Source organism: Pelophylax lessonae (genome assembly GCF_965119305.1).
Source record: "Pelophylax lessonae genome assembly, chromosome: 1".
Lineage (NCBI taxonomy): Eukaryota > Metazoa > Chordata > Amphibia > Anura > Ranidae > Pelophylax > Pelophylax lessonae.
The window spans coordinates 363660772-363677221 of record NC_138768.1 but is presented as its reverse complement, the minus strand read 5'-3'; the positions used below and the strand labels follow the sequence as shown (position 1 = coordinate 363677221).

The following is a 16450-nucleotide window of genomic DNA, read 5'->3' as shown; positions in this document are numbered from 1 at the left end:
TGATAACCTAACTGAAAACATGGCCCTGCTGTTAAGCAGATAAAGCCCACTATACTTTTACCTAGTACCTACTTTGTAGGGTGCTACATCTGATTATTGATGGTATTATCTAACATCATTTGGCATATAATCTACAGGGCAATGGGTTCTCAATCTCAAAAGTTGCCCAGCAGTCCACTAAATAGGAGGTTTATGTTTTAGCATTTATCTCCACCACTGCTACTTATTCTTCTTTAAAGAATAAGAGCACTTTCCGATATGGCACATTTGTAAACTGTGAAAAAGTAATTATATGAAATGAAACAGACTCAAACCCATTATAGCTTTTTAGAGAAAAAGTCATATGCAGGTGTTATGGGCATAACATTTACAAAGGGTTTCGCAGATTTCCGATCAGTTTTGAAAAGAAAAAGGATAGTTAGAGTTTTTAAAAATTATTACATTTATTTTTCAGGCATATCTGTGAATGCGATCAGCTTAATATACTGTATAACTATAGGTTTAATTACCAAAGCTAACACACCTGTATAAGGATCTTTATTTTTAAAAAAAAGTGGCTGTTATATTTATGCCTTTTTAAAAAAAATTAAATTTAAGAATTACAGTATAATGGTAAAAATTAAGATTCTTACAATTGTGTTAAAGGTTAATGCATGTTATGTTCAAAAGCGTCCCTACATACAGTACTAGAGAAAGCTTTTTTTCTTTGCCCTCTACATGTGCCATGATTTTTTTCACGGGTGCACCTTACCTTTCTTCTATTTAAATAAAAGACTATCAGATTGCTCAGTCTAATTAAAAACAATTCAGTCTTAAGTTGGCTTATCCTGTTATTGTTCAGCACATTTGTGAACACAAATTTTCTGACTTGGCAACCATGGAATGACCAGCAAAAGCTTTTAAAAGAGAAATGTGGGACTTCAAAATAGCAGTGGGACACTGCGTTAGTCCGCTGCCCCCCCTAAAACTGAGAAATGAATGATCAAAGACCACTGATTGCTCTGTTTTTGGACTCATGCTATCCCCTTTGGAATCTGCAGCAGGGTAACAGTGTGTGCCAGTGCTACACAGACATCACAGCCACTCATCTCTCACAGAGGGTAGTCCTCAACAGAATCCTCCCTTTGCTCCCTCCTACGCATTTTGTCATACTGACGTCATCAGGGGCACAGGGAAAAGGGATCAGAGGTATTTCACTGAAAGTATAGTAAACTGCAGCAATATGACTACATAACAATGAATTTAAAGTGAGGAAAAATAAAGTTCCAATAATAACATATTACAAGGAATAACTCTGTAAATGACCTCATGACATGCCCCTATATGCACCAAAAACATAATTTCAAAATATATCTCACCACCTAAAAGGAGTCCCTGACTTCCATTTGAGTGACTGTGCCTAAACACAGCTACTCAGTTTCTACGATGTTAACAGTCTTTTGCAAATAGAAGGTAGCTTACCCTCATCTGGGACTGCTATTGCATTGTAAGTTTACAGATTGAAAGACAACAACATTGGCTGATCTGTGTGAGAATGCTGTACATACACCAGGACTTGAATGCATCATCCCTGTATAATCTTATTTGTTTAAGAAGTAAACAAGGATCCTGGCAGATGCCTGAACAAAGTCGGTTCTGGCCTTCTGGGGAAAAAAATAAGACTAAAGCATTGTAACTGAGAGTACTCTGGTCTCTTTTAAGAGGTATTAAAAACCTCTTAACTTACAAATTACTTACTACAGGGGTTTCAAACGAAATTACATTGTGAGCCGCATCAGCATTATGGTCGCCCTCAAAGGGCCAGTTGTATCTGTAATACTAGATGTCTAGAACCCCCCCCCCCCCTAATATCAGATGTCAAGAGCCCCTCCATCATCTGAAGTCAAGAGTCCCCCACCCTCCCTTACATCACAATGCACCCTTTTACGTAGTGATGCTGCTGGGAAGAAGCTGGAGGCAGCTCTGGCAAGTAGACAGTGCAGGATCTGGAGGAGGGCCAGAGGAGGTCTGGAGTCTGCTGAATGCTGAGACCAGGAGAGGTGGAGTCGAAGGGGTGCTGCAGCTGCACAGAGAATTGCAGGATCTGTAGGAGGAGTTCTGCCCTTCTTTTCTGCTGCCAACTGCTGAGAAGTGGGGGGGGTGGCATAGACAAGTCTCTCAGCATCTGCATGGAGAAGTGAAATGATTTGGAGGCGGAGTTCTGTCCTCCTCTCTGCTGCCAACTGCTGAGACAAAGTGGATGTGGAAATGAAAAGGGGGCCACAGCTGCAGGAACTGGCTGGATTTGGCCTGTGGGCCTTGTGTTTGACACATGTGACTTAGGAACATTATACAAAACAGATTTGATAACTTTTAGTAAGATTTGCTCTTAATAAGGGTTTAATGACACAAAAAAAAATTACAGCTGCAGAATATGAGCTGGAGACTTGGATTGCGTCCCGTTTTTTTGGTATATCCTTTATTTAGAGATTACAATTTGTATCTATTATCTGATAATAGGTAACAACTAATATGTTCACTCCTTAAAAATAAAAAATATTAACAATTACAATTATAATGTTAAAAAAAATCATTTTAAATCATTTATAAAATGGCAAGAAGGCCAACCGTTTATTTTGTGACTGAGTTAAGCCGGGATTTACCCCTGCATATAAACTGTACTGCGTCATCAGCACCTCTGAAGCAAAGAAAAAGGGCAATAAGCCCAGAAACATACCGGCCTGAGCAAACTGACTCAAGCTGGGCCAACACACAATTTAAAAAACGGTTTAGCAGGAACCAGCCAAATTTTAGTATCTGTGTACCGCAATCTGTTCAATAACGGTCCTACTGGAAAACCAGCGTTCATTCAGCACATGCTTATCGGTGATACGATTCCTCATCAGCAAAAGAGGTAAAACTACATCTTCAATATTTGAATCATCTTCATACAGAACCTCAAATGCACCTTTGCAACAGTTTTGTTTCTGAAATTATCTTCATTCTTAATAATTCTTCATTCATTTCTTCATTCTTCATTCTTTGTAATCTGCCTGTAAAGGTCTAAACTGATGTTTATACCATATACAGTATTAACCTCTTCCCATCCGCGCTATAGCCGAAAGACAGCTAAAGCGCGGACCTTAATTGTCGGGAGGGTGTCCATGTACGTCCCCCTTTGCATGAGCTGCCTGCGCATTCCCTGCGGAGCGTGAGCGGCTCGCTCTGTGATCAGCGAGTCCATGAGACTTGACTGATCACAGATCGGAGTAAGGGGTCAGTCTCGCCCCCTTACCACGTGATCAGCTGTCAGCCAATGGGATGTCAGTCATGGGATGTAAACAGCAGCCGTCGATCAGCTGTTTTTTTCTCCTCACGCTGTCAATGTGAGGATAAAAAAATGCAGATCGCCGCTGCTGTCAGAGGGACATTGGTCCCGAAGAGCAGAGGAGCATCTGTACCCACCAGTGTCACCTACCAGTGCCCACCAGCACCATCTACCAATGCCTACCAGCACCACATACCAGTGCCCACTAGTGCCCACAGCACCACCTATCAGTGCCCACCAGTGCCACCTATCAGTGCCAAGCAGTGCCCCATCATGAGTGCTGTCCATAAGTGTCACCTACCAGTGCCTATCATTGCTTATCAGTGCCACCCATCAGTGAAAACTATCAGTGCCCATCAGTGCCACCTCATAGTGTCCAGCAGTGCCCATAAATGCCACCTATTATTCCCCTTCACTGCCAACTACCAGTGCCCTTCAGTGCCGCCTTTTAGTGCCGCCCATCAGTGCCCATCGGTGCCACCCATCAGTGCCCACCAGTGCCGCCTTATCAGTGCTGCCTTATTAGTGCCCATCAGTGTCGCCTATCAGTGCCCATCAGTGCAGACTATCAGTGCCTATCAGGGACCATCAGTGCTGCCTCATCAGCGCACATCAATGAAGGAGAAAAATTGGTCAACATCAATGAAGGAGAAAAATTAGGTTTTGGAGGAATTTGTGTGAAAATTCTTTGGGTTCTGTACAATATTTGCTTTCAAGGGCCATTCAGACAATTGGGGTCATAGTCACAGTATTTGAAGCTGCTGACTTTTAATTTTGTTTCCTGGGGGGCGGAACTCCCCTTTAAATGTTCCAATAAAAAAGTCCATGAAAGATGATTCTTGAGCGTGCTTCCATCCACAAGTACTAGCCACATGCTCATAAATCTTCAACTTAAAAGTTACCTATAAACCGCATGCAAACAACACCAATGCTCAGTACTAGGGTCAATCTATTATGTCAACACAGTGTGGTGCTGTGGACATTCACTGTATAACAATGCCTCTTCCTATTAATCAGATTACCTCAAAAAACATCTGAAAATCAAATGGACTATAATGGCACAATCAACTCAGCTACTAAATGGTTAAATTCCTTTTATGTTTTTATTAAGTACAAATTGATAAGAACAGCATCATATAACAAATCTCAACTAAAGTTACACTAATATTCTTCACTTGAGCATATAGCTATGCTGTACTTACAATAAAATTCTTTCTATTAAGGAACATTAAATGGAATGAAGAGTCTCTGCAGATGGCCACCCAGGGTCCCAAAAAAAAAAAATAATTGTATTGTAAGTACAACATAGTTATATGCTCAAATAAAGAATATTGGTGTAACTTTAGTTGAGATTTGTTATATGATGCTGTTCTTATCACTTTGACTCTGTTTCTATTAAGATTTTCAAGTGTTTTTAAGTGTTAAAAGCTCCTGAAGAAGCGCAGCTGTCGCAAAACATGTTGAACAAAATCTTGGCTGGACCCTACAACCACCTATATATCAGTCTCCCATGTGCACCCTAATCTTTCGGTATATTTTCATTGAGATATGAGCGTGTATACAGCAAATGCCAGCAGAATGCTTGGATGTATAGGGAGAGGTATAAGCAGTAGAAAGAGAGAAGTGCTTATGCCGCTGTACAGAACACTGGTGAGACCTCACTTGGAGTATTGTGCGCAGTACTGGAGGCCATATCTCCAGAAGGATATAGATACTCTAGAGAGAGTTCAGAGAAGAGCTACTAAACTAGTGCATGGATTGCAGGAAAAAACTTACCAGGAAAGGTTAAAGGACCTTAACATGTATAGCTTGGAAGAAAGAAGAGACAGAGGGGATATGATAGAAACTTTTAAATACATAAAGGGAATCAACTCGGTAAAGGAGGAGAGCATATTTAAAAGAAGAAAAACTACCACAAGAGGACACAGTTTTAAATTAGAGGGGCAAAGGTTTAAAAGTAATATGAGGAAGTATTACTTTACTGAGAGAGTAGTGGATGCATGGAATAACCTTCCTGCAGAAGTGGTAGCTGCAAATACAGTGAAGGAGTTTAACCACTTTACCACCGGAGGATTTTGCTGTCTTCCGTCCAGGCCACTTTTTGCGATTTGGCGCTGTGCGAATTCAACTGACAATTGCACGGTCGTGCGACGCCGTACCCAAACGAAATTTACGTCCTTTTTTTCCCACAAACAGAGCTTTCTTTTGGTGGTATTTGATCACCTGTGCAATTTTTACTTTTTGCGCTATAAACAAAAAAAGAGCGTTTATTTTGAAAAAATAACAATATTTTTAACATTTTTTTATATGAAATTCCCCCCAAAAAAGATGTAAAAACCAATTTTTTAAAAAATTTTTGGCCAATTTGTTTTCTGCTACCTATGTTTGGTAAAAAAAATCGCAATAAGCGTATTTTGATTGGTTTGCGCAAAAGTTATTGCGTTTACTAACAAAGGGAAAGATTTCTGTCATTTTTGGTGTTTTTTTTTTAACGCGTAATGGCGGCGATCTGCAATTTTTTTTGTGGGACTGCGACATTGCGGCGGACAGATCGGACCCTTGACTGACATTTTTGACACTTTTGGGGGTACCAGTGACATTACTGCAGTAATCAGTGCTATATATATGCACTGTTACTGTAAAAATGACACTGGAAGGGAAGGGGTTAATTTTATTGGAGAGGGAGGGGTTAATGTATGCCTGGTGCTTACTGACGTGTAGGGGGGGAGGTGACTGAGTGAGTCATGGACAGATCAGATGTCCAGCTATGCTGAACAGTCCGATCTGTCACTCCCTGTCACTATGGAGATCCGTTTACACAGGCGGGCGGATCTCCACACTAGATCCCCGGCGATCGGGGAAGAGCAGCGGCGATCGCCGCTGCTCCTCCCCTGGCCCGACTCCCGCTGTGAATGAAAACAGCGGGAGCGAGCCTCCGGCGGCGCGCAAGCGCCGCCCAGAAGGGGGAGTGTCTGACGACGTTAATACTACGACGTCAGACGATAAAGAACCACTCTGCCGCAGTAGTATTACCGCGAGCAGACGTAAAGTGGTTAAGCATGCATGGGATAGGCATAAGGCTATCCTTCATATAAGATAGGGCCAGGGACTATTCATAGGATTCAGATATATTGGGCAGACTAGATGGGCCAAATGGTTCTTATCTGCCGACACATTCTATGTTTCTATGTTTCTATATCATACACACAATTGGATAACTAACTAAGAGACCTCTACACATATAATGAGGTTAACTGAGCGTGACGGGGACAGCCAGCAGCACACTATATATGTCATTGTATTGTATAGATTTTGTAGTGTACTTTTTTTTTAAAAAATTTATATTTTGTACTCAATAAAAACATAAAAAGATTTTAACTATTTAGTATCTGAGTTAATTGTGCCATTATAGTCCATTTGTTTTTAAAGCTGTTTTAAGTAAACCAATGCTCAGTATATGCTGACCTCCAGACAAGACCATAATTAATAGTCAAGGGTCAGATATGCTTTTGCCCCCTCACGAGTCACTGATCAGATGACTCCAAGGTACAATTCTTGTCTGCGCCACTCTCCTCTGATTCGAACAATCACTCCGCAAAAAAAGTGAAACTAATAGTTCTCTTTGTACATTAAAGACAGTTATTTATACCAAAAGTAGATAAAACACTCACAAGCATGTGTGTACACAGCGCTATGTACAACGCATGACACAATGAGACAGCTCTCCTCTCGCCACAGATTCTGCTGACCTCAAGATGGCCACCACATGACGTCACTGGTGTAGCTCCGCCCCATACGCATTTCGCCCGTTCAACAGGCTTCATCAGTAGGAACTGGAGCTGTACATATCTTCAGATTTTACGTGTATGCGTATAAACACATGTAAATGCGTATACGCATCATTAGTCATTAGAAGTACTGTACTTATCTAAACACAATTACTTTAGGCCAGCCATTGTTTGAAATTCATCCGGTTCAGCAGAGACTAGACACATTTTGATCCATGATTGGCCAGGGAGATTACAGAGAAGTCAATCTACCAATCGACTCTGTCAGATTTTCCCCACTTGATAAGTGTGTGGATGGGGGAATCAAGTCCTTTTTTTTTTTTCATTCAACCAGCTGATTGAGTGAAAAAAATGGATCATCTTTGGGCTACCTTAGGTGCGTGTTTTATGCAGGATTTGCTAGCTTTGCCGGCAAGAAACTGAATTCTGTGCAGAAAATATGCATATGGCTATGTGAATGAAGCCTAATGGGCCATACACACTATAAGATTTTCTGAAGACTTTTTCCTTTAGATTTACCAAAACCATATAATTTCAGGTCAAACCTAAACACTTTCAATTTGTATGCAATCTGCCCGGCCCTTGCACTACATAGAGAAGGTAAATCTGAAGGAAATCTAACCACAATAGTTGGATAGTGTGTATCCAGCTTAAATGTATCGTATGTCTGGGTAAAATAAAAATAATTAAAAAAAACATACCAAAAAAAAAAAAAAAAACAGTACATCTCTTCAAAACATTCACATTTCCCCATGCTTCATTTCTTTAAAATACTGTAAATACAAAACAATTTCTGTTGATCCTGCCAAAAGTACACATCCATCTAAGTTTCTGCTTGAGCTGACAACACATTGCGCTTTCTGCACTGAAATCCCAAGCGGCGTTGTCAGCTCTGTCTAATTTAGTTCTCCTGTGCTGAAGTACTGAACTCGTCCCCCTTTCCTTATGCTCATAATATAAGGGTGAAGGTCCTGTAGTGCAAGGGAAAACTTGAGCAGGGTTAAAAACACTGTTTGGGATTTCAATGCAGTAGAGGCAATGTGTTGTCAGCTGAAACAGGACATTAGTATCTCACTGGACTTTTGGCAGGATCGGCACATCCTGCATCGTTTTAAAGCGGAGTTCCGGCCACTAAATTTTTTTTTCAAAAAAATACCCCCGGGACAGTCAGGGCTAGCACATTCCACAATGGATAGCCTCTGTACTGTCCCGAGTCGCACTTACCTTTTAGAAGAAATACTTACCTTGAAAATTTCTTCTCCAGTGCTGCCATCTCAGGTGTGGGCAGCTGAAGCCAGGGCGTACTCTTCTGCGTCCTCTTCTGTGTCCTCTTCTCCCAGAATGCGCCTGCACCGGCCCCGCTCCTCACTTCCGGTGTGGGCGCGTCATCCTCCCACAGCTTCTGGGCATGCCCAGAAGCTGTTTAGCAGGGAATGAGGCGGCGCCCCGGAAGTGAAGAGCGGGGCCGGTGCAGGCGCATTGATTCCTGGGAGCGATGACATTCAGCTCCCAGGAATCAAAGCAAAGAGGAAGTGACGGCACCGGCCGCGGCCTCAGAGGGAGGAAGTGGAAGAAAGGTGAGTATATTTTTCTTCAATAACAAGGTAAGTAAACAAAAAAAAAAAAAAATCATAACCATCCATTTCTTTTCCAGGTTACCAAAAGCAAGCGGATTGGCCCAAAATCGATTATGTCGATTTTGTGGCCGGAACTCCACTTTAAAGAGAAAAAACATGGGAAAATGCGCATGTATTTAAGTGATATACTAAATATGTGATTTTTTCATATTTGCCAGGCATACAGGGTAAAAAGGGCACAAAGGAAGCCTCTAGGGCATATGAAGATCAGTGCTTCATGATCACCAAGGAAAATGTTCTTTCATGAAGTAATATAAGCATAGGTGGGCGCAACCTATTGCGCTAGGATGTGCACCCCAAAGCTTAAACACATATGTCTTTCTCTGCCGCCTCAGCTGCACACAGGTGTGAATGCATGAGACGTGCTCTGTGCTGAGCGACTTCCTGTTCATCCACAGACTGAAGCATAGCAAACACAATTTACTATTCTTCCGTTTTGAATGAACTCAGTGAGTGAAAGTGTTCACTGTGTTCATTTAGAAAAGGAAGGGGCTGATAAATTACATATTTACTAGCTCCTTCCCCCACTCTCCATCCTGAAACATCCCCCACAGCAGCTGGGGGGGGGGGGAGAGGATGGATGAGTAAGCTCCAGTGGGCAGAGTGAAATATGTTGGGGACGTGGCCCAGTGGGGGTCCAGGCTGAGACTGCCACTTGTCTACACACAGCAGGTCTTGTTCTGATGTGCGGCTTCCGGGATCCTCAGCTCCTATTAGTTATTGTCTGGAGAGTGGGTGAGCACTCATAGCAGCAGGCAGAGGACTACACTTCCTGGCAGCCTGAGCGGCTCACATACATACCATTGGTTCGCAGTAGAGGAGGGAAGCCAACAGAACTGCGGGGTGGCCAACACGGGAAAGCCTGGACAGTAGAGGGAATTGGCACTGCACATAGTGATTAGGATGTGCACACCTGGCTCACCCCCTATACACACCTATGAATATAATATAAATTCTTTCTGAGGCACCCCCCCCCCCCCCCCGGTACTACACCATTTTACTTCATACAAAGCTCAGAACGGTTCACCTGGGACTGGGATTACTGCACTTCTGCCAAAGGATGGTACTAACAGTGGAGAATCAGAAAAACATTTCCAACCCTACTGATGTATTTTTCTTTTGCTTTAGCATCCAAGAACTGTAATCAGTTCCAATGCTTACATTTGAAAACCATTACATAAAAGCTATAAGATTATAGCGGACAAAAAAAAAAAAATGGTGTCTACGGCTAATTTTTAAAGGAAGACAGCTGTTACAGCAGCAAATGTCAGGTATATCACTTACTAGCATTTTGCTTTAATAATCTAACATCTGAAATGTACTAGAATCATAATCACTTATAATCGCAGTATGGTTGCCGTGGAAACCCAACAAGCTGAAGGATGAAGTTCTACCTCTCAAAGCACAAAATGGGCTTGTATACATGCAAGATCAACCTATATCTTTTTTATTTTTTAATAATAGAGCTTAGAAGTCCCTGACCATTGTGAATAGAATCCATTCAAATATCAGCTCATCACATAATGATATTTACTGGTATACGTGTTTCAAACTCATGCACGTATGACTATCCATATAGTGTTAAAATATAACATGCTGTGCAATATCAATATCACTGTAGATGAAGGACGTGCCTTTTTTCATTGAGACGCATCATTACATATGAGACTATAAAGCAACCATGACATATTGCATGCACAGTACAAATGAAATACTAATAAGCTAATAGTATTGTAATTTCAACATAGCTTTAGGATTCTTCTCGTGCCCACTGCTGTGCATCAATGCAATATATACTTACCCAATCAATTCTTTTTTTTTTCTTCTCCATATCAGTTGTGTTAATCAATATAATCAGTTGTGTTATTCAATATTAATTCATGTCAAAGTATAGACTGTACATGTTTATAAACTTTGTATTACTGTCACATTGCTATCCTCATCTAAAGGCAATAAACCTGTTGCTCTCAAGCCGGTATGGAACTGCAAGGCTGAGCGAAAACAATGTCACCTGCAGGACATGCTGAGTCTTGTAGTTCCAAGGCAGGTGAAGCTTGTGTTATATAGTCTCTGAGGTATAAGCATGTTAGTACTATATAAGCAATGACAATGACAACAAGTTCCACAATACTGTACCTTCAGCCGCACTTTCATGTTGCTCTCTTCTCTCCAAGGGATGGAATGTGGAAGGCTCTTGTAATCTAAAGGACTCCCCTAACAGTCTCACGAAAGAATGACATTCTGGCATGGGATAATGAAGAAGCTCGCTATCCCTCCAGGGAAACACTTGCAGAGGCAGCAGGCGGAGAGAGAATAAGTAGGAGTATGCTTCCCATGTGCAACTATCTCCTAAGTCACAGCAGGAACCTCAACCTCCTTTATGACTCAGATCATTATCTCTTCTGCACAACACAGCTACTCCAAAGTCCCTAATAAGTGCCACTATGTAAACAACACTTAGTAAACACATGGAGCGCATTTTTAAAGAGAACAACCCCCCTCCCCTGCCCCTACTAATTGGTGTTTTGTTTTTTTTTAATCTCCTTTTACCATGTTTAATAAGCACACTCACACATAAAGTGGCACAGTGGTGTAGTGGTTAGCACCTTCACCTAGCAGCAGAAGGGTTGCTGGTTCAAATCCCAACCATGACACTACCTGCCTAGAGTTTGTATGTTCTCCCTGTGCCTGCGTGGGTTTCCTCCCAAAGACATGCTAGCAGGTTGATTGGATCTTGTCTAAATTGGCCCCACTATGTGTAATGCCTCATACACACACATCGATAGTTGGCCGTGAATTTTCGGCGATCGGCCGATTTTCGGCTTGTTAATATGATGCTTTCGACAACCGACTCCGACTTTTCGCCCGAAAAAAATCTGGTGTGCAGGCTATAAAATTTTTGTTGGCCGTCAACATAACGGCCGATTTTCCGTCAGTCAGTACAGATTTCGGCAGACAAAAATCTGATGAGCAAAACTGGGCATGCTCAGAGAAGAAAAAACACACGGAAAGTAAACCAGCACATGACATCACTTCTGAAGTTGGTTTTTGTTGGCCGAGAACATTTGTGCGCAGTCTAGAGCACATTTCAACCAACACAACAACACTGGACAAAAGACGGCCGATCGATCGGCCGATAATCGTTGCGTGTGTACGAGGCATAAGTATGAATGTCAGTTATGACACTTTTCCACTGCAAGTACTGTCTTGGCTCTGTTTGGTTTTCCACTGCATGGTACCGCATGGTACGGTGTTGGAACGGTTTGGTACGGTTTGCTTTTCCACTAAAGTAAAGTGGGTGGGATAACAACGATTCTCTGACCAATCAGTGGCTAGTAGCGACAAACAGTCAAGGCTGCATGCAAAGGATTGTGGGATATGGTACCGGTACGGCCCTCTTGGAACCATTACTGAGGTGGTACTGTTTAAGCGAGCCGTACCGTTCGGTTCCATGTAGTGGAAAAGCGCCGCCGTACCGTACCATACTGAACCGTTCCAACACCGTACCATGTGGTACCATGCACTGGAATAGCACAAAAGCAAGCCGAACCGTTCGGTTCCATGCAGTGGAAAAGCGCCATTAGGGACCTTATATTGTAAGCTCCTTGAGGACAGGGACTGATGTATATGTAAAGTGCTGCTCTATATACAGTGGGTACGGAAAGTATTCAGACCCCCTTAAATTTTTCACTCTTTGTTATATTGCAGCCATTTGCTAAAATCATTTAAGTTCATTCTTCTTCCTCATGAATGTACACACAGCTCCCCATATTGACGGAAAAACACAGAATTGTTGACATTGTTGCAGATTTATTAAAAAAGAAAAAACTGAAATATCACATGGTCCTAAGTATTCAGACCCTTTGCTGTGACACTCATATATTTAACTCAGGTGCTTTCCATTTCTTCTGATCATCCTTGAGATGGTTCTATACCTTCATTTGAGTCCAGCTGTGTTTGATTATACTGATTGGACTTGATTAGGAAAGCCACACACCTGTCTATATAAGACCTTCCAGATCACAATGCATGTCAGAGCAAATGAGAATCATGAGGTCAAAGGAACTGCCTGAAGAGCTCAGAGACAGAATTGTGGCAAGGCACAGATCTGGCCAAGGTTACAAAAATATTTCTGCTGCACTTAAGGTTCCTAAGAGCACAGTGGCCTCCATAATCCTCAAATGGAAGACGTTTGGGACGACCAGAACCCTTCCTAGAGCTGGCCGCCCGGCCAAACTGAGCTATCGGGGGAGAAGAGCCTTGGTGAGAGAGGTAAAGAAGAACACAAAGATCACTGTGGCTGAGCTCCAGAGATGCAGTCAGGAGACGGGAGAAAGTTGTAGAAAGTCAACCATCACTGCAGCCCTCCACCAGTCGGGGCTTTATGGCAGAGTGGCCCGACGGAAGCCTCTTCTCAGTGTAAGACACATGAAAGCCCGCATGGAGTTTGCTAAAAAAACACCTGAAGGACTCCAAGATGGTGAGAAATAAGATTCTCTGGTCTGAAGAGACCACAATAGAACTTTTTGGCCTTAATTCTAAGCTGTATGTGTGGAGAAAACCAGGCACTGCTCATCGCCTGTCCAATACAGTCCCAACAGTGAAGCATGGTGGTGGCAGCATCATGCTGTGGGGGTGTTTTTCAGCTGCAGGGACAGGACGACTGGTTGCAATTGAGGGAAAGATGAATGCGGCCAAGTACAGGGATATCCTGAACAAAAACCTTCTCCAGAGTGCTCTGGACCTCAGACTGGGCCGAAGGTTTACCTTCCAACAAGACAATGACCCTAAGCACACAGCTAAAATAACGAAGGAGTGGCTTCACAACAACTCCGTGACTGTTCTTGAATGGCCCAGCCAGAGCCCTGACTTAAACCCAATTGAGCATCTCTGGAGAGACCGAAAAATGGCTGTCCACCAACGTTTACCATCCAACCTGACAGAACTGGAGAGGATCTGCAAGGAGGAATGGCAGAGGATCCCCAAATCCAGGTGTGAAAGACTTGTTGCATCTTTCCCAAAAAGACTCCTGGCTGTATTAGATCAAAAGGGGGCTTCTACTAAATACTGAGCAAAGGGTCTGAATACTTAGGACCATGTGATATTTCAGTTTTTCTTTTTTTAATAAATCTGCAACAATGTCAACAATTCTGTGTTTTTTCTGTCAGTATGGGGTGCTATGTGTACATTCATGAGGAAGAAGAATAAACTTAAATGATTTTAGCAAATGGCTGCAATATAACAAAGAGTGAAAAATTTAAGGGGGTCTGAATACTTTCCGTACCCACTGTAATTAACTGAAATAATTAAGCAAACAGCATCCTATAGTGATCTGCCGCTCTCACTTGCTTTCTTTCTTGCTCATCAGATGTCAATCGGTTCTTGCAGTCCCCCGCCCCTGATGATGAACATGTGCCACTCCATTGGGAGGTAGACTTCAAGAAGCAGGAAAAGACAGCAGGCCCCTCACAGGGATGCAGGCACATTTTTAACCACTTTCTTAGTGCAGGTTCACATTTCTGCGATGCAGGAACGCTGCGAATACACAGCGTGTTCCTGCATTGCATCCGCACCCCTGGCAGTTCACACTGCCATATGCGATACGCTGGGGGTGTCAATTAAAAGTTAACGACATCCCCCAGATCAGATTGCATATTGCAGTGCGATCTGAAAGTTCGCACAGAATCGGATCGCACTAGTGTGAACCACCATGCATTCCGATTCTGCTGCAGACCAAAAAAAGGGTCCTGTGCGTGTTGGGTGCAATTGCGGTGCGAATTCAGCCATACAAACTGTATGGCTGAATTTGCACTGCACTGAGATTGCATGTAATTTTCGGAGCAGTGCGCTCCGAATTACATGCGATCTCTGTGATCGCAGAAATGTGAACCGGCACTTACCGCTGGATGACATATGACATCCAGGGCTTTAATTGGGGATATCTAGATGATGCCTGCAGCTGCAGGCATCATTCAGATATCATTTTTTTTTTTCAGCCAGCGATTCCCTTTGCCATAAGACCAATCATAGTGGCTGTTCAGCAGCTTGATTGTTCTTACAGGCGGCGGGAGGGGACATTTCTCCCCTTACGCCGCCCTCCGGTGCTTCTACCATGCTTCTTCCATGCGATCGGGGAGCCGGAGAAGGTAGCGGCCGCCGGTGGAAGTACACCATAGAGACTGCTGAGGGCCAGATGGTCCCCGGCAGTCTCTATGACTCTCGGAGACGTAATGACGTCACGATCGGCCTGGCAGTTGTCAATACTGCCGTGATCTCGGCTGGATAGCCGAGATCTTTTTTTTTTTGTTATTTCAGGCTTTCCAGCCTGTAGGAGAGATGTGACGTCTTATTGACCCCAGATCTCTCCATAAAGAGGACCTGTCATGCACTATTCCAATTACAAGGGATGTTTACATCCCTTGTAATAAGAATAAAAGTGATCAAAAACAAATAAATTAAAGGGAAAGTGTAAAAATAAAAATAAAATAAACAATAAAAAAAAATTAAAGTGTGCCCGTCTCCGCATGCTCGCACGCAGAAGCGAACGCATGCGTACGTCACGGCCACATATGTACACGGCGTACCCATACATGTGAGGTATCACTGCGAATGCTAGAGGGAGAACACTAATTCTAGCCCAAGACCTCCTCTGTAACTCTAACATTTTAAAGCATTGCCTATAGTGATTTTTAAGTACCAAAGTTTGGTGTCATTCCACGAGTGTGCGCAATTTTAAAACGTTACAGGTTAGGTATCTATTTATTCAGCGAAACATCATCTTTCACATTATACAAAAAATGGGCTAACTTTAGTGCTTTGTTTTTTTTAATTCATAAAACAGTTTTTTTCAAATAAAAATGCATTTAAAAAACATTTCTGCGCAAATACCGTATGACATAAAAGGTGGAACGACTGCAATTTTATTCCCTAGGGTCTTTGCTAAAAAAATATATATAATGTTTGAGGGTTACGAGGAATTATCTAGCAAAAAAATTATGATTTTTACATGTAGGAGCAGAGTGCCAGAAATGTCCCGGTATGGAAGTGGTTTTAATCGCTGGGCTAAAGACTGCTGGGATGCATGCCATGAGTTTCCCAGGAGGCCACAAGAAATCTAGAAGGGGGGGGCATAGGCATGTGTAGCGGGTGTGCCAGGGGTGTGTTATGTGTGGTGCTGATTCCCTCTACTGCCAGGGACCCCGCCCCCTCCCCGTTGCTGACCGCCATCCCGTCCTGAAGTCCTGCTAGCTTCCCTCCTTTCCTCTCCTCTCCCCCAGCTGCTGCGGGGGGATGTTTCAGGATGGAGAGCAGTCGAAGGGCCTAGAAAATATGTAATTTACCAGCCCCTTTCATTTTCTAAATGAACACACTCGCTAACTGTGTCCATTCATAACTGAAGCATAGTAAACATAGTATGCATTGTGTATTGTCCTGTGTAGAACTTAGAGATGGATGGTAAAGCAGACAAGTCTCAGAGGGGTGGATATGATTCTTGGATGTGAGCACCCTGTGCCGTATTCTGTATGGGAGGTGCTGTGTCAATGGAGGCTCTCCTGGATTGATGCTGTCACTACAAGGGGGACATAACATGGGGACAGTCATTACAAGACATGGGGGGGTGGCTGTTTTTTTAGGCTTTTTTCACCTGGTGATCTGGCCACGCCTCCTGTATTGGAGTGCCTCCACTCTGAATGAAGGAGCACATGGGGCAACTTTGG

At 42.9% G+C, this 16450-nt stretch overlaps 1 protein-coding gene across 2 annotated transcripts in view; it reads right to left on the bottom strand.

Moving 5' to 3' along the window:
- The window catches only part of TRPM6 (transient receptor potential cation channel subfamily M member 6), a 316186-nt gene that overhangs the window by 267452 nt on the left and 32284 nt on the right, over positions 1–16450 (bottom strand). The window contains exon 1 of one of the 2 annotated variants that reach the window (XM_082260563.1): positions 10869–11004. The exons of the other annotated variant lie outside the window; for it this stretch is intronic. Coding sequence (XP_082116689.1) covers positions 10869–10886 — 18 coding nt within the window. The 5' untranslated portion in view covers positions 10887–11004. Of the gene's footprint in view, positions 1–10868; positions 11005–16450 lie in introns of those variants that run through there. 2 annotated transcript variants of the gene reach the window in all.